This window comes from Oreochromis aureus, linkage group 18, assembly GCF_013358895.1.
Source record: "Oreochromis aureus strain Israel breed Guangdong linkage group 18, ZZ_aureus, whole genome shotgun sequence".
NCBI lineage: Eukaryota > Metazoa > Chordata > Actinopteri > Cichliformes > Cichlidae > Oreochromis > Oreochromis aureus.
Window position 1 is genome coordinate 10,479,265 of NC_052959.1, and position 18,465 is coordinate 10,497,729.

At 43.2% G+C, this 18,465-nt stretch overlaps 3 protein-coding genes across 3 annotated transcripts; 1 reads left to right on the forward strand and 2 right to left on the reverse strand.

The window, feature by feature from the left end:
• Window positions 1-1,059: 1,059 nt before the first annotated feature.
• fam78ba (family with sequence similarity 78 member Ba) lies at window positions 1,060-5,226 on the reverse strand. Its single transcript, XM_031740041.2, has 3 exons — window positions 4,000-5,226; window positions 3,463-3,742; window positions 1,060-3,085 (listed from the first exon to the last, which is right to left on the reverse strand). Exons 1-3 carry the CDS (start codon window positions 4,332-4,334, stop codon window positions 2,843-2,845), a joined length of 858 nt encoding a protein of 285 aa, XP_031595901.1. The 5' UTR covers window positions 4,335-5,226; the 3' UTR covers window positions 1,060-2,842.
• Window positions 5,227-5,347: 121 nt separating this feature from the next.
• cmpk (cytidylate kinase) lies at window positions 5,348-9,940 on the forward strand. Its single transcript, XM_031740035.2, has 6 exons — window positions 5,348-5,623; window positions 6,841-6,987; window positions 7,510-7,662; window positions 7,976-8,052; window positions 8,317-8,413; window positions 9,420-9,940. Exons 1-6 carry the CDS (start codon window positions 5,480-5,482, stop codon window positions 9,459-9,461), a joined length of 660 nt encoding a protein of 219 aa, XP_031595895.1. The 5' UTR covers window positions 5,348-5,479; the 3' UTR covers window positions 9,462-9,940.
• A 2,297-nt stretch (window positions 9,941-12,237) lies between these two features.
• bcl6ab (BCL6A transcription repressor b) lies at window positions 12,238-17,889 on the reverse strand. The gene is made up of 9 exons (XM_031740015.2): window positions 17,770-17,889; window positions 16,097-16,268; window positions 15,698-15,919; window positions 14,799-15,605; window positions 14,566-14,693; window positions 14,280-14,447; window positions 14,052-14,182; window positions 13,819-13,956; window positions 12,238-13,618 (listed from the first exon to the last, which is right to left on the reverse strand). Exons 1-9 carry the CDS (start codon window positions 17,798-17,800, stop codon window positions 13,475-13,477), a joined length of 1,941 nt encoding a protein of 646 aa, XP_031595875.1. The 5' UTR covers window positions 17,801-17,889; the 3' UTR covers window positions 12,238-13,474.
• Window positions 17,890-18,465: the final 576 nt, after the last annotated feature.

Consider the following 18,465-nt stretch of genomic DNA (forward strand, 5'->3'; position numbering starts at 1 on the left):
TGTACCTAATGAAGTTGCCGCTGAGCGTACGGTTAAGATAGGCTACATTCAACATATTCCAGACACTGCCAAACACGGTGTGCAGAAAACTTAAAACATGTCGCGAAGCGGTCAGACTGACTTCGTCTTTTTGTTGTTGTTTTTTTTATACAGAACAACATAGATATGGCAAACATTATCAAACAATAAAGAACCTCAGTCATAAACCAGATGTTACATGCTGGATAAGACAGATAACGTCTTCGTTCAGAAACAAACAAACTAACAAAAGCATATATTGTAAATCACAAAGAAAAAACATTTGGGCACTTTGGGACCTTTCATAAACTTTCTATAAGTCAGTCATTTAGTCTGTTTAAATAACCAGTTCTTGCCATCCATGTGGTGTTCAGTTTGTCATATGTTTTGAAGGGGCAAAAACATTTTTTTTCCTATACTTGAACATTTTTTCTGAAAGGGCAAAAGAGCTTTTTGTATTATCAGCACGAGGAGCTTGTGTGGTTTTTGTTTGTGTGATTTGGTTCTTTGACATTAGTGGGCGGTGAGGTTTTCTAAGTAATAATAAAAACATTGTTTGGGAACGAAAGAACCGTGCAGTCATGAGATAAGAAATACTGTGTGTTCATTTACAAAGCAAACGGGAGGCGAATCCTTGACAGCACTTCCATCTAGTGGTGGAAGGAGGAGTAAACTTGCTGCAAAGAGGAGGGGTTACCTCTGTCCAAAGATGCTGAATGTCCTCCCCCCCCCCCCCCACCCCCCCTTTTTTAAAAATAAGAGATGAGATTTCATATAAAACTGAAATGACTGCTTTGACCTTGCTACTTACAGTCTGAACATGTATATCAAAAGCACTCATTTTAGGGTTATTTAAATGCAGAAAAACAAAAAGAAAAGCTCTTTATGTAACAACAAATGAATAAATTAAACTCTTTTTTGTGCTGAAACAACCAGCGCTGCCTTGATCTCATCTTACATCAAAGTCTACCTGCGTGTGTGTGTGTGTGTGTGAGCACCCCCACACATACACTCTCTCTAATCCTCACACACAGATGTCGGCACACCCATGAATATTTTGAACAGTTCTTTTCGTTTTCTTTCTTTTTCTTTTTTTTCAGTTCCAGTTGCAGTGCACTCAGGAAAACCAAACTGGTCTCTATAGCAACAGATGGCTGAATGAGCCGAGGTGCTGTGACAAATGAAGATACGCTGAATTAATATGACCTATTTTAACCTCTGTGTACTTTTTAATTGGTAGCAACAATCATTTTTATTCAACATTGATCCCAGCAGATAAAAGCAGCATAAAATGAGATGGGAGGGGGTTGGTGGGAGAACTCATATATCCTATTTTCCTGTTAATTTTGCAGTGTTTCCAGCAGTTATATTCCAGACACAGACAATTTTTGCATAGTTGTGGATCTCAGAAAGGATTTGTGACTTCAGTATGGCCCTAGCGTGCGTGTACGAGGTGTGCAGCCGGGGGAGAAAAGAGAGCGGGCATATGGGAAGGTGAGGCATGAACCTGGAGAGAAGCACAGATGGAAAATGAGTCATGTGACTTGCGCAGAGTGGCAGGCAGGGACCTGGACGGAGGCCCAGGACGGGCCGTGGCCACGACGCAGTAACGGTCTTCATCTGCGTGTTTATCTGCAGAAATCTGCCGGACAAATAATCAGTATGACGTCACAGAAGCAGTGCTGGCACGGATCCAAATAAACCCCTTTTTTAAAATGGTGCCTGGCTTACTTTCACACCGGCAAAACCATCACGGGTACATTTCTATTCCCTGGATTGTAGTGCAACATCAAATGTAGCCTCGGGACAGTTTGGCCTCGCTCCACCTGTGATGTATGTGCCGACTGCTATCGCCTTCTTGTTTCAAATCTGTTGTCCGGCACTGCTCCAAGTCATTTACGCTGCACTTATTGAACGCATAGCTGACATTATTTATTTAAGGTATCAACAGATCTGGCTCATCTCTCTGACAAATCTGACACCCATCCAAAAAAACAAAAAACAAAACAGCATCGGCTGCACAACTGAGGCAAGAAACTATGCTGGGTGCGTAAGTTTGGTGTATTAGCAGAACTCAAGTGAAAACTACAGCAGGCTGTTTTTTTTCTCTTCTCCCAGACTTTTATGCCAAGTGGGTGCTCTTGTTACAATCTGGTCGATGTACGAGTTTATTCTTCACCTAAAAAGATTCGTATAATACTTTGTCTCTTTTAAATGATCTGAATACATCCTTTAATACTGAGATTGCTGAAGGCCTTTGTTGGCACTGATGAGGTTTACCAGCCCTCTGTATTTTTTTTTTTTCTTTTTGGCTGACTTTTCAATCAAAATGTCTTCAGGTAACAAGTTATACAAAACAAATGCTATTCGAAAGTTCTCCAAGGACAGGATGTGTGTTCCTCTCATTCTCATGCAATAGGGTCTACATAAGGATGCAGGATGCAGTTCTTGTTGTGGTCTAATACCTCTGCGATACATCTAAAAACAGCTTTTCCTTCTCAGCTAAAAGGCAGGCATAACTCTATATTCCAGTCCAAAGCACGTGAGGGGGGTCAAACAAGCTTTGATGCAGCTCCAGGTCCTTGACAAATAGTTTGCTGTGGACTTCTTGTGCTACGTCAGATCCCAGATGTAATATCCGTACCGGCTAATCGCGATAGTCCATTTGAATCATTCAGGAAGAAGAAGCCACGGAGGGGTGGAGGGGGGGCAACCATCGGGCTTCGTGATTTGATTACTTTCCTATCCATTTACACCCCCCCTCCACTTCTTTTTTTCCAAAAGGGAACAATCATATTTTTGCGTGTGCAAACATTTCACTCTCTTATTTTGGCGGTATGACGACGAGCGGCGCCCCTCTCCGCGGCCTCCACATTAGCACTTGGGCATCGTTGGCGTTCGGCCTCCCCAGCGCGTTGGGAGGGATGGGTTCCTGGTAGTTGAGGATGTGCGGTTGCTCCTGATAGGGGCGGCCTACCAACGAGGCCCGAGAGCCCAGCGGCATGTCTGGATCCACGGCGATATCCACCCGCATCCGCCACCGCACCGTCTGCAACACTATACGCTCCTGGAAGAGGAGACAGAGCCATCGTGTTAATATGGTCGATGTGGTTGCTAATGATCATTTAAGACCAAGCTGCTGACACAAAAGTAAAACAGCCGTGCTTTCCTCGTGTTCTTTAATAAAATATCTCTTTCAAAAGACAACACATCCTGATTCACTGACTTCTGATGCCGCTGCTACATCAGGAGAGTTGAAGGTAATGATGAGATATTTTGTAACTTTACACCAGACTGGGAAAGTGCAGGAGAAAGTGATTACATCATAGCCAGGCAGTGTGAAATGGGAGAGTGGTTTCTGAAGATATACGGCTGTTTTTCTCCCCCCCTCCCCTCTTATCATGATGTGGGAACAAAGGCGGGATCGTTGTGTTTCGGTCCTACCTTCGTGACAGAGTTCATGGCCACCAACCAGGTGATGAAACTCTGGTCCCTGGTGATGTGGGTCAGCATGGGTGTGTTGCTGTTGCTGATGGGGACAGCCCAGGTCACACTGGGGTAGAAGTTGTCGTTCATGCTGACTGTCAGGCGGGACGGTTTGGATGTAGGGCCGGTGAGGGTGACCGTCTCTGTGGTGTTGCCGTACCAGGGGTAGCTGACACCATCCGAGTCACTGATGGCCTTGACCCGACCCTCTCGCAGTTCTGGTAACTCCCAACTGGACCTGCAGCAGCGGACGAAGGAGGACACAGAGAATCAGAAATCAGAGGATGAAAGACTTTGTTTTTGTGTGTGTGGCAGTGCCAGGTCCAGGGTTTTGGTCTAGATGTGTGTGTGTGTGTGTGTGTGTGTGTGTGTGTGTGTGTGTGTGTGTGTGTGTGTGTGTGTGTGTGTGTGTGTGAGTGAGAGAGAGAATCACATGCCCACCTTAAAGGCCCACAGTAAGCAAGAGAAGTTTGATGGCGTCTTCTACACACTTACATGCCAATATCGCCATAGGTATTGTAGAACTCCATCTGGGTGCAAGCTTGGATCCAGCCCACCACCCAGGTTTCATTGCGGGGCACTGGTGGCATTACGACTCCCGCTGAGGCCCTGAAGTAAGGCGTCTTGTAGCGGAGCACAATCGGTGAGTTCTCCTCAATAATGGTGGGACACTGGTCAATAGAGGCGGACACCTCATACACTACAATGTTCTCCCGTCTGATGCGGGGCTTGCATGCGATGCTCTGAATACAGCCCATAGTGCAGGCGACAAGCAGAATGAGCAAAGCCAGAGAAGACGGGAGCCGATGATACCTGGCCAGTATGCACATCAGTCCCCTCAGGGTTCCACCCTTGCCTCAAGAGCAGATCTAATCCTTTAATTGCACATAATCACTGACTGGATAAAGGAAGAAAGGGGCGAGAAGAAGAAGAAGAAAAGCTAGGGGAATAAGCAACAGTCACCATTGATGAAAAATGAAAACTTCCACCATAATATCTTCAGGATGATATGGAGGTGAGACAGCAGTGTTGACTTGGGGGGAAGTATCGCAGATCTCCGCAGCCTCCTCCCCCCGGTCTGCCTGCTGACTGCCGCACTGCCCTTGGCGCTCGTCCCCAGAAACTGCAATCCGGCCTCCCCTGGGCTGCTGCTGCTGCCTCTCCGCCGAGCGTCCGCAGGCTCCTGTGTTCCCCGTCGAGTCCGCACGTCCGGCCGCACGTCGGTGCCCCTTGATCCTGCTGCTCTGCTCCCGGCTCTGCGCTGTCATGTCAAGTGGCGACAGGGCAGCCAGGTGCGTCAGAGGAGGAGGGGGTCTGGATGCCTTTTGTTTGCTCGGCTTTTCCCGTACTAGCCCTACATTCGCGAGGCGCCCTCACAAGCCAAAATCGGGGGTCTTCATCACTTTAAGCCCGCCATGAAAAGGAAGCTTCACCAAAAAACGAGCGAGGACGATGTCTTACGAAAGCGAGCCACCGGGGCCGCAGAGGGTTATTTTAATGTTTCTCTTTTTTTCCCTTTCCTCGCAGCGTGTTTCCATTCTTGGGGATGCATGAATGGTGCAATATGAATGGAGGCAGCGAGGCGGAATAAACGTGCAGGGGGGAAACAGCGACTATACCGTCAGGCTATCGATCTTGTTGTTGCCGCTCAGCCTCACGGGCCGGAGAGCATCCTCTTCCCGCGGAGGGTCGCGTTGTTCGGTTTCGAGGTGCTGATGCTGTGTGGAGGTAGAGGAGGGAGGGGCGTCACCCGACCTCTGCATTGAAAAAAAAATAACAAGTGCACGCGGGCGTGTCTACGAGCATGCGTCACGCCAGAGTGGAACGCCATTGGTGGATTTGCTCAATAGCGGAAGTAGTGTCGTTTGACATCAACTCGCACTGACACGCATACACCGGCCAGCTCGGCTTTTTAATACTATTATTATATATCCACACGTCGCCGGGTCGCACCCGCAGCCGGTGGCGCTAGTTTATGATCGGCCGTTTGTTCGGTAGCTTGTCGCAGAAGGTCCCGAGCTTGCTGTACCGGGTGTCGCTGGTGATGAAGCCGCAGGTTGTGTTCGTGCTGGGCGGGCCTGGCGCCGGCAAAGGAACCCAGTGCTCCAAAATCGTGGAGGTATGAGAGAAAGGGCAATGAAAAGGGCCCTCTTCATCGAGCAGGGTTGTGAATGACTTGGTGGAAATGTAGCTCAGGGGGATATGTCTTTCTATTTTAATTGTTGCGACTTCAGTAGCATCTTTTATTATCAGATAGTATCCCAATATTCAGTCACTTCCGGTTGTCCTCTAAAACGAACCTGTGCGTTAGCCAGGCAGCTAGCTTGTTCACCTCACAGGATATCCAGAATAAGTGCCGAAAGAGAAGCAGGAGCTATATTTTAATGGATTTATTTCTTCAAAGAGGCTCGATGACAATAATTCTTCACAAATGAGTGAGAGCAGCAAAAGATAAAGTGTTTGTGGAGTCCCACGACCGGATGAATGGGCTAAGTAATACCTGTTCACATAGAACAAACAGGAGCTAGTGTATTGACTTTTCTTCAGTGCTATCACCTTATCGGGAACTTATCTGTGCAGATGGGGTTATGTAATGTCAGTGCGAGTCTGGAGTGCACTTGGCCACACTAGCCTTGACTTTGAACGATCAGAAACAAATAATGACATAGACACAGACAGGTATTGGACAAGGAACTAATCACCCCATCCTGCTGATAAGGCAAGGCATACGTCAACGCATGTCAGTAATATCTGTTGTCAGTAATGTAGTAAGAAAACATTTTTTAAAAGAATCAAAGTATGGGGGGAAAGAGGCTGTTGTATATTACAGGAAGTTTTCTTTAACCCATAATTTATTTGCTCAGTCGGGCCAGAACAAAGAAGTTATTTTATTTATTTCATCAGATCATCCTGAAAGTCAGCAAAGCAAAGCCAGGACTCATAATGAGGCTGCTGCTTTGATGTTTGTCTGAAGCTCCTGAAGCTGCAGCTCTACTGGGGGCCGCCGTGGATTCTTTGATGTGTGTTTGGCAGACAGAGCTTCTTTGAGAGAGAGACTTTATAGCTACCCTTGTTCACGGATGTTACTGGGTGTTGGCTGCCATGCTTCAAGTGCAGCGATCGGGCCTGTGTGGCAGCTAGAGGCATAGAGGCTCCTTTCATTCAGTGCTTTCATTCAGGACTGCCTTTTTTTTTCTGCTCAGCCTGCGAGTTAGAAAGATTTATCCTGTCTGTAAAGGCTGGCCTGGTGTTCACAGAAATGTACACACCTGGAAAATAGTTTTCCATTCTCATCACCGTTACTTGATTCAATTTAGAAATGTGTGTGTTTCTCAGAGTTATGGCTACACCCATTTGTCAGCTGGGGATTTACTCAGGGAAGAGCGAGCCAGAGAAGGGTCAGAGTTTGGACAGCTCATTGCCAACTACATCAAAGAGGGCAAAATCGTCCCAGTGGAGATCACCATCAACTTACTCAGGAAGGTGCGTATTGAATACAGGTTGTAAATCTGGTTCGCCTAGAAAGAATATCCTGTGTGTTTGTGTCGGCTGCAGGTCAGACCTGTTTTCAATTACACTTTTACACTATTTCTTCAAACAAAAAAATTCTACAAAACTGAGTTTTAACTTTTAATCTTTACATTTTTCTCCAAAACCCTGAATTTGATTCTGACATTTTATTCATTTGAATGTAATGTGAATGATTTCTTTCTGTTTATTAGTCAAGTTATAATGCGTTGTGTTTCTAAACTAAAGAGACAAAAAAAATATCTTTTAAGTTGTATATTAGATACATCACAGGCTTCCTTCTGCTAGAGTTTGAGTATTTCAGCATCACTTTTTTTGATGACTGTGGCCTGTTTGCTGCACTGAGAGACTGTCATTTTTATCTTAAATATATCAGTATCATGATACGGACTGTTACAGGTGCAAACCTCAGCACACTTTGAAAAAAAAAAATCTCAAATGCAAAATATTTCCTGTTTGTTCTTCCCGTTTTGTTAGGCCATGGAAGCGATGATGAAGGAAAATGAGAATAAGTTCCGGTTTCTCATCGATGGTTTCCCCCGAAACGAGGACAACCTTCAGGGGTGGAATCGTGTCATGGATGGAAAAGCTGATGTTAAATTTGTGCTTTTCTTTGACTGCAGCAATGAGGTAAGTCATGGAACCCCTTTTATTGTCCATTTCACAGCAGGGATTGCTGTTTAAATGAGGATACAGAGAAATCATTTAACATTTATTTGCTTCATTCTCATCTTCTGTATTGCTACCACCTGCTGGAGTAGAGTGATGTCAAATTGTTGTGTAGTCACCCACAAAACTAAAGTTTTTCATACATCTGACAAATCATCTTAGGCTTTTAGATTTAAAAGTTCTTAAAAGTACTTTTGGTGGAAATGTGGTTCTGCTGTGCTGAGCTGATGTTTTGTGAGTTATTTTGCACTGATTTGAATTCTTCTGTCTACAGGTTTGCATCAACAGATGTCTAGAAAGAGGAAAGAGCAGTGGACGCACAGATGACAACAGGGAGAGCCTGGAGAAAAGGTGCAGTCCTCTACGAGGAAATAATATCTGGAGTCAGACCTGTAATGTGTTTTAATTCAATAATATACCACTGAGTCCTCCATTTCCTGTGTTCATTTTTTCCCTCTATAGGAAAAACAAGCATGTCTGATCATTATAGATTTGTCTGCCCCATTTAACTTACTGGTGGATACCTGCACAAATGTTTTTGACCTAATTTATGTCTCCTTGGAGTCCCTTGTGTCATCTGACCCCGATAACATGCCATATTTTTCTTCGTTGTAGAATCCAAACCTACCTGCAGTCTACACGACCAATCATTGAGCTGTATGAGAAACAAGGCAAGGTGCGCACTATAGACGCTTCTCGTTCAGTGGATGAGGTGAGTAAACGGCGTCGACTGCAGGAAAACATTCAAGAATGCCTCCCATAGAGGCCAGTTAAGGCAAATAAGGCCTGAATATGTGAGAGAGATTATGTAAAGAATGCTACTTATAGATTCTGTCCCCCATCATGCACCCAGGATGTTTTCAATTTGTCATCATTCACATTTTAGATTGAATGCTGTTTGGATTGTTGGGGAACTGGTTGTTTGGGCAAATAGGTATTTCGACAGGTTTTCGTGCCAAGGCTGACATCATATGGTGGTTGTGATGTTCAGTAAATCCACCAGTCTCCTCGTGCACCTCTGCATCCCTATTTTTAGATAAGTCTAAGGCCTGTTCTGCAGTTTCACATTGGGCCCAAAGTTGCCCAGAGAAAATCATCGCTGGTGATGAGAGTTTATCTCATCACTTCTCACTCAACTTTTCAGAGGAGGAATCTTTCATCCCGGCGTTTTCTATTCTCCTGTCGTTAACATTTAGCACGGTCTCACAGCAGTTCATGAAATAGTCATGACCTTTACTCTGCTAATTCATTTCCCTAGACACAAATCTTACACTTTTTTTCATGCACCCACACAAATTTCCAAACAGTACTTTGGTGTACCCAAACACGACTTTAAGGCTTTCCAGTCTCATGTGTACTGATTCATGTCCATGTGCACAAAATGACCGTTTTCCACTTTTAAAAGTGGAAGAAGGAAAAAAAAAAATGCTGGAGCAAGTTATTTATTATTTCTCATGCTACAAACCCAAATCTGAGTCACACTCATCAGAGATTTTCAGAGATTATTTTTAGTTTTTTTAATAGCTAAATTGATATTGATAATTGATAATTATTTGCATATACATTAGGCCTTTGACAGACTACCAATTTGTCCTGGGTTTACCTGGCATGTCTGTCACAGTAACAGTACTACATAGCCACGGACGGCGAGATAAGATTCACCTGCAGCTCTTCCAGTAGTTCAGGCTTTCTAACATGCTGCTTTTTGTCTCTTCCAGGTGTTCGCTGATGTGAAAGCCATCCTAGACAAAGAGGGTTGAGTTTCGCCAACTGCCAACGACATTCATTTATCTTTTATTTTTCTTTTTATCAACTGCATTTACACTATAATAAGTTTATATGTTCATTCATATGACTTTTTACATTTGGTTAATTTTGACTTCGTGTCTTTTGTAAACGCTGTACTGTTTATTTGTGAGTATGTCAAATGTGTATGAATGTGGAGGTAGCAATGCCAAGCGGCTACTTGTGATGAACTAGTTATTATTCAGAAGAGCTCACGGTTTAGTCTTTCCTCATTGTCTGAGGCCTCAGCTTGGAGACCCACTTCTTTTGTCAAAGGCACTCGCAGCACTGAAAGTCTAAGAAAAACTGTACGTATTACCAATGTTTTCAGGGTCATTGGTAGAAGCCATCTCGCTTTTGATAAAAATGTTTGATCTGATGACAAGGAAGGAGTTAAGTCTGTACTGAACCGCATATAGCCTCTCTGCCATCCAAATAAAATGAATACACCATCCATCTCATGTTTACTGGACAGCACTACAGCATGAACACTTGCTTTTGTGCAGCGTGTCAGTATCTGCTACATGTTCCTGCGATAAGCTTCAATTTGACGATGAATGCCCACATTATTATTTCAGAACGCACGTCATCTCGCCTATGCGAGCTGGGATTAGTGATAGTGAAAATGAAGATTAGGTGAAGTTAAATATGCGCTGTGTCCGCTTTTAAGTTTTTTTTTAAAGTGCAGTCTCTTTTGTGTTACCTCTGTCGACACTGCAGTGGATTTTAAAACCAATCAATATGTGACTGAAACGCCGTGTTTCAGCTTTTCAGATGTTTTTTTTTTTTTTTAATTGTTTAGGAATTGCAACCATTTTATACAGTCTTGTATTTTCAGAGGGTTAAAAGTAATGCACATAGTTTTAAATACAAGAATTGTTTTTAGTACTTGGATGAAAATAATGTAGAACAAATAGATAAATATGTTTTTCCCTTGAGACACTCTCTAAGGCCTTTACTGCAGCCACCTTCAGTTACTGCTTGATTGCGAGTTTGTCCTTAATAAGTGAAAAACATCCTCTGCTGGGTTAAAAATCAGGTGACTGACTTGACCATTGAAGAATATCTAATTTCTTTACCTTGAGAAACTCTTTGAGTTACTTTGGCAGAATGCTTTTGAGTCATCATCCATTTCAAACGCTACCTGGTGAGTTTGAAAGAATTAACCAAAACGGTCCCTGGCAGCTCATACAGTAGTGTTGTCTATACAATATGTGTCTGAATCTGTGCAGAGAGTATAGCCCTGAACACTGCGTACTTCATCCTGCTGCTTCTATCAGCAGTCACATCGTCATAAACACTAGTGAGCCGGTTCCACTGGCACCCATTCATGCGCATGTCATAATACTGCCTCCACATATAATGAGGTGAGCTTCAGATCAGATGAGCCGTTTGTCCCCTTCTCCATACTTCTCTCTTTCCATCATTCTGGTACGTTCATCTTGGTTTCATCTGTCCAAAGATTCTCGGATGTTTTCTGGAAAACTCTAATCTGGCTTTCTTGTTCTTGAGTGTAACCAGTAGTTTCCGCCTTGCTGTAAACCCTCTGTATTTACATCCGTGAAGGTTCCTCGTGATTGTAGACCTCAACAATGATACACTCATCTCCTGAAGAGTGTTCTTGACTTGGTTAAATACGCCCAATTACAGCGTCCTTCACTTTAATCAACATTTCTTTTCGACATTCATCATATTGTGAGTTTCACTGAAAAGATACCAAATGCATGGAATTGGCCTCACCAGGCCAGGAAACTGCACCTCCAGTTATTTTTAAGCCTTTGAATGTGGCTGTAATTCCTGTTAATGCAATTGTATTAGACCCCTTGAATTAAAGATGAAAGTCTACACTTTTATTTAAAATTATATGCCACCTTTGTGACGGTGAACAGATGCAAAACTTAAAAAAAAAAAAAAAAATTGTGTCATTGTCCAACAGTGTATGTATCTGACTGGATGTAGTTTCTAGACAAGCCACAGCTCCTCGTTTCCATCCTAATAAACCAGCAGGTGGCGCCAAACACCACAATATATGCTCGGTTGAACTCCGTTAAAGTCATTTTACATGAGCAGCATACAGCTCAGTTTGAGGCCAGGCTTGACCAGTAAGACTATCATCTAACAACCTATATATAAAAAGACTATATCTAAATTGTTCCCCTTTCATTCAGTGTGAGGAAGTTTAACTACGTATCTAATTCCTCAGATCCCTCAAGAAAGTAAAATGCAGTTTCCATAATATGTCTGTTTTAATATGTTATAAAGAAAAGCTGATGTAGTAAATAAAAATAAATAAATAAAATAAAATAAAAAAGAAACTAGTTTGTGTGATTGTTTGGAATTTCACTAATTGGGTAAAAATATAGAAAAGGGTGCTGGCAGCGTTTGTTCTGTGATATTTCTGCAACTTTGTTTTTTAATTGTTTACCTTTTACTGAACTGATGTAGTAATCAAAGTGTGTGCGTCTCTGTCAGTAAGAAGAATATGTACCTTCAAATGTACATACATATTTCAGCATTTCATTTAGCCGTAGCTTTGTTGGTCTTCATAGGAACTGATTCCCTCTATCACTAATTTTTTTTTAAAACAAATATAAACTGAAAACAAAGACTAAGTGAGAGCCAGAGATGAGGTTTGATATATACTCTACATTTCCCATATGTCTACAATATTCAGTTATGAATTTTAAATGCTGGGATGACTCATTGCTCGAATCATGTTTCTTAAAAATAATGAAAACAAGTGCTGCGTTGTGTGCTATATAATAAACATTTTATTTTTGTATTTGTAATATATATATATAGATATATATATATATACACAAAATCTGTAGTTACAGACATTTGCTTACATATTACTAATATTCCTGAGTGTTTTAGCTTGAGGCCTGGTGTCTGCATTTAAAGAGCTACACATTACAGAACAGAAGCTTTCAAAAAAACAGTACCTTGACATGCTTTCACATAATAACAGGGCAAAGTACCAAATGCGAAACGGGAAATGCATCACAGAAGCAGTTCACTGCAGCAGTCGTATTGTTGACAGTAAAATGCCTTAATGGGCAGTCAGAGAAAGCAGCTAGCAGAAACGTGTGACTGTAAGGCACTAATGATTCAACTGGTTAGTCCGATTGAACTATGACACACAAGGTAAAAAGATTATCAAAGTTTAATGATCCTGCTGAGAAAAACGGATCAATGCAGCACCAAATGTAAAAGAATTCAGCCAAGAAAAATAAAAAAATATATATAAATAAGAATACAAGTGCTGAGAACTGATTTTAACAAGCTTTTTCAACATTTTAAGTAGAAATACGTGAATAAAAGTAAGAAAATATATGAATTACAGCATCATGTGCATGTGCAAAACAACAACATTAACCCAGAAATGACTGAAGAAGGGAAAACTGTACAATACAATAAAAACATTTGCTTAAATGACTGACAATCTATGCTTATTGCAATAAGTACCACAACCTATGACACAACAAAACAACAATTCCTGGTGTTACTGACAGTCAGTAAAGCTTACTGCATGAAGAAAAATGTAAATATATTCGTACTCTGCCAGCAGATGGCAATCTTAAAATATATATATTATCTTATTTACAGGCAAGCCTTGGGAAACGGCGTAAGACTGCAAAAGACCACATTAATGGGCGAAGTCATATCTACAGCTGAAGCACAAGTGTAACAGTGATTCTCAATGCGTACGAAAAGGAGGGCTGTCCTTCAATTCAGACATTGTGTTGAGTGATTTGCCAAAGAAGAAATTTCAAACTCACATTACAAAAAAAAAAAAAAAAGTACATTCTGTCGTTAAACATTCACAAAGAACTTACATAAAGTATGTGCATCACGTACAAATACGTAAAGGGCAACACAAATTTCTGGTTGTGTTTAGAAAAAAATAGAATCTTTTGACAGCATGCTGGCTGGTGAAAACAAAAAAAGTTGGGAGGGGGAAAAAAAATGAATGTCTGCAGCACGCTCAGCAGGCGTTCGCCAGGCCTGTAATGATGTTGCCGGGAGACCTGCGATACTGAGCCTTGGTGTTAGTGACGGCCCCGTGCTTCTGTCGCAGGTGAAGCCTCAGCTGACTCTTGTGTCTGAAGTGGAGGTCACATTTTTCACACTAAAGTGAAGGAGAAATAAAAGCATTATTTAGAATCCCTGTTTATAAATGGACAGCTCAGATCAGTTAGGTATTTCCAGGATTACCAGTCAGGAATTATAACTACTGACAGGCATATGGATCACCAGCATGATGGGATTACTCTCTTTTTAGCCAGCAGACACGGTGGATAAAGAGGGGAGGGTGACTAGGAAGCTTACATGATAAGGCTTCTCTCCGGTATGAATGCGCATGTGGCTCTTGAGCGTCTGAAGGTGACGGAAGTGCGTTCCACAGATCTCACAAGGGTACGGTTTCTCCCCCGTGTGAATTAACACATGTGCACGAAGGTGGGCCACCTGCGGGAGAAAATGACTAATGTTAATAATGAGGCTACACTTGAAATTTTTCCTAAAGATGAGAAGGTTTTTTAGGGGGGGGGTCTTCTCCTCACCTGGACGAATCGGGACCCACACGTTTCGCACTTGTATGGCTTTTCTCCAGAGTGGATACGAGTATGAGTCTTGAGATTGGCTGGCCGGTTAAACTGAGCTCCACAGATGTTGCAGTGGTACGGCTTTGCACCTGGAGGTTAAGAAAAGCAGGTGAATACAACAACTCCATTCCTTGGATTAACTTTAGAGACTTCTGAAAATGAGGCAGAGCCTCCAGTGACTCTTACCTGTGTGAACAGTCTTATGGCTGGCCAGGTTGCCCTTGTAGCGGAAGGCAGCCTGGCAGCAGTCACACTTGTATGGCTTGTCGCTGTGGACCTGGGCCATGTGCTCTTTGAGAGAATCTTCGTCTGAGAACTTTGAGTCGCACCCGTTGCAGATGTAAGTGTTGTTTTCTGCAAAAAGAAGTAGAAATAAATGAAAATTTGACTAACAATGACACAAAATCAGATCAAATGGCTTCTTAGAGCTTAAAGATAAGCTAACAGTGTAATATTTGTGCATTCCTCTTACCACAGCTGGAGGTGGAATAATCCGAGTGTAGCTTGGTGGAGTCATCTTTGCTGTATGAGTCAGGAGACAGGTGGCCTGCTTCCATACACTGAGGGCTGTCGCAGCCACATGTGGAGCATCTGTTGTTGCTGCAACGAGGAAGACGAGCACCGTTAGTATGAAGTTACTTTAACCTCCTTAACGTCTTAAAGCGCTGGTTTCATATTAGATCTGTCTGTGAGTTGCACTTTTACCTGACACTGCTGCAGCTTGTGCTGTCCACACTCTGAGATCTGGGACTTTCTTCTTGATGGTCACCGGCTCCTTCTTCTGCCTGGGCATCGCTGTGTCCTCCTGCCTCACTGCTCTTGCCGGGGCTTGGTGTAGGGGACACAGCGCCGGTAGCATTAGCGTTGTTTCCTTGAGCCTCCTTTTCAATCTCATCAGAAGTCTGGTTCATAACGATGAACTTGTACTTCTTCCAGTTGCGGGCCTTCATATCTTTGGGGCAGTCTGATGGCCGCTTGAGGCTCATGCTTGCATTTCTGCTGCTGCTCGACTCAGTGGGTGAGTTTGGCTGGCAGTCAGATCTAAGGGGGCTTTGGGGGCTGCAAATGACCCCTTTGCTGAAGCCTGGGGACGTTCTTACACAGCTGGTTTGTGGGTGCTGAATGCTGTCTTCCTCCATTGGAGGAACAGGTCCTTGAAAGCTACTGTGAGCTACTGCCGGGCGGATGATACTGGGGAGGTAACCGACATGGGATGGTAGTGAGTGGGAGATAATGGCACTGGACTCATTGTGAGCCATGTTGGTGGTGGGTACCAGTGAGCATCTAATGTTCGGAGAACCTTCTAATTTCTCAGCAGCGATACAGACGTCACCATAGACGTGATAGGAGCCAGAGGTGTTGATCCCCCTGAAAACACTGGGGATGTAGCCTCTGGACTCCTGAGGAGGGGGCATGTTTGGTGTACAGTTGTTTATATACTCTGGCCTTAAAGCAGAGATTTCTTCAGCCAGATGTAATGAGTTCCTCTGTACCTCTTCACTCTGCACGCTCCTGTAAAAACACATTCATCTCCAAATCAGATCCCTTCAGTTTTTTTCCCAAGACAATACATTTTCTTTTCTTTAATTTTTTTTAGTTTTTACCTGGACTTAATGAATCTGTGGCAAGTGTTGGCCACATGTTCCATCTGGAGGTAGATGGCTGTATTCAGGGTGGTCACGACCACAGTGTCGTTAAGGTTCAGACAGGATGTGTACATGAAATCAAGAAGGATGGAGAAAGCCTTGGGGTCTACTTTGGGGTCTAAGCTGATGGCACTGAGGCTCGCATTCTCAGGATCCATGAACACGGAATAAAAGAAGCCGCTGTAAAACAGAAAGAGAGATGGTTATCATGAAGATTAGCGTTTACACAAACCGTTTGGTATGAGGTATGAAACTAAATATCCCAATCCTGATTTATTCACTATAAATAATTGCATAGTAGTTACATATATAGTCTCGTGTTGGTGAACTTGAGTCAGATCTATTGACAGTGTATACCTGCAAGCCACCAGGATGGCCTTGTGAGCTCGGAAAAGCTGTCCGTCCACCTGTATGGACACATCGGTGAGGATGTTCCTGCTGCGCAGGCGGTTGAAGTTGAGCAGGACGTCGCCTGCATGGCGTGTGAACTGAATGCAGTCGTCTGCAGTCGTGGCCATGCTGTCATAACCTGTGCAAAAGTTATAAACAGTTTGATCAATATGGAAAACTCTACAACTGACCCACAGTGGGCTGAATGTAGGAAGAAAAAACAAACAAACAAGGTGAAAATAAGGTTACACGATTTTATTTGTGTGAACATTTTAATTATTGCACGAATAAAAACCTGGAGTGACAGAAAATTTTAACTGATTCAAAACATGCTGCTGCTGCTGTTCAGTATGAGCCACGTAGCGTCAAAACAAACTTCAAACCAAAACAAGTGACAACGTTAAGACAAAAGGGGGCGCCATTGCAGAGAGAAACGCAAACAAGGGAGGCTCACTAAACCTTTACAGCCCTGCTCTGACAATAATTGAGCCTATATGACGGTGATATTACAGAGTACAACCTCTAATCAGCATTTCAACATATTATGGAAAACAGCTGCACTGCTTCACTGGGTCAATGTCTACACAAGCCTCTGCCAAGTGGCAACAAATCTTGACCGCGGGCAATAAAGCGCAAACATAAAACCTTAAAACCGGTGACTTAGTGTGTCCGTGTCACAAGTGTTTAACTCGAAATGTCTCGTCTTTCCGCTGCAGCGGCACAGCGTGTGGACAAACACAGCAAACTATCTGCTGGCAGCCCACAGTTTGTGAGCGCGTTTGACGTTGAGCACATTCCGTCCCGGCTGCTCAGATTAGGTTGCCAGCGCGCACAGAGAGGTTTCCTGTTCCCCGATTTAACTGCAACTCATCTCCTTTAACCCATTAACATTCACTCCCCCTCACCCCACCCAAAGAGTTGTTTCTAAACCTTCGCAGTTTTAGACTAAACCGAGGCGGCAAGATTTCGTAGGATGTGATTTCAAGGAGTGGCGGCTGAGTAATCTCGCTGCTGTGCGTTAAAGCCGAGCAGGTCGGCACAAGCCCTGTCAAGTATGGAAATACTACTCAGCTGTCATGTCCGAAGGGCTGTCGCGAAGTTTCGTAATATGTTTTCATAGTCTTTAAACACCGATTGCGGAGTTAGAAGTGATGGTTTACGAATCAAAGATCAAAAAAGTAGTCGGCTCAGTTTGAAGGGCACAATTAAACAAGTGAAAATAGTGTCGACAAAAGAAATACGCAGAGGAAATTTAGTTGTTGACAGAACCAGTCCGACCGGTCCTGTTGCGCCACTGTTTCCCGGTTGATATGTAACCTCGATCATGTCAAAGGGTGGTATCAACTGAACAGCTTTTTAAAAATAATAAAAAATAATAATACAATAAGACAAACAGGCCTCCTGAGCGAGAATAAACACATAAAAGTACTATCTATCCCATCTGAACAGCTACCACGGCTCAAATCTTTTACTTCACTCCTGGCTAAAGGAACCATAAAACCTTCGCAATAATGAAAATAAGTGGCCCAGAAAGAAAAGGAGAAAGAAAGACAGAGAGGCGAGGAAGCCACACGAGCATCTGCTACTTCTCTACACTTCTGAGGGTAATGCTGAGAAAATAGGAAGGGAAAAAAAGTCACCTTGTAAAAGTTTCCTCGAAACTCTGTGCATCACCAGTTCTGAGAATCCAGTTCTGAGAATCCAGTTCTAAGAAACAGAGCTGCTCAATTCTCGGAATTTCAACAGAGGGCCGTACCATCCTGCGAGCAGCGGAGGAGCTGCTCTCCGCCGCCGGCGGCCTTTCAGCCGTGTGCCGGCAGCGCTGCGGGGAGTAACCGACATTTGATCAATAAACGCCGGGATTAAAACACAGCTGTGGGGTTATTAAAGCCCGTGTCAAAAATCGCAATTTTAATGTGTTTTTTATTTCCCGTCTGACTTCGCATCCCCCGCGAAGTGGATCGGTCCAAGTGCAAGGTCAGCTGACCGAGTTATAAATACCGAGGGGAACATGAGCGCCTGCTGTAGCTCTAAAACCCTCCCATACGCCTAAGAAGAGTTTAGATGTCATCTTACACCCAAATAACACTAATAGCGGCTTACTTGTTTGTTTGTTGTTTGTTTGTTGTTTGTTTGTTTGTTTGTTTGTTTGTTTGTTTGTTTGTTTGTTTGTTTGTTTGTTTGTTTGTTTGTTTGTCTGTTTTGCTGTTGTTTTTAACACGTGGGTTTCATTTCACACTTGGCTTGCATTAAAAACGCCTTTCCACCGCTGGTTAAACTCGATTAAGATCACTTCAAACTGAAGCATTTTCTTTTGATCTAATAGAAAAGTTCTA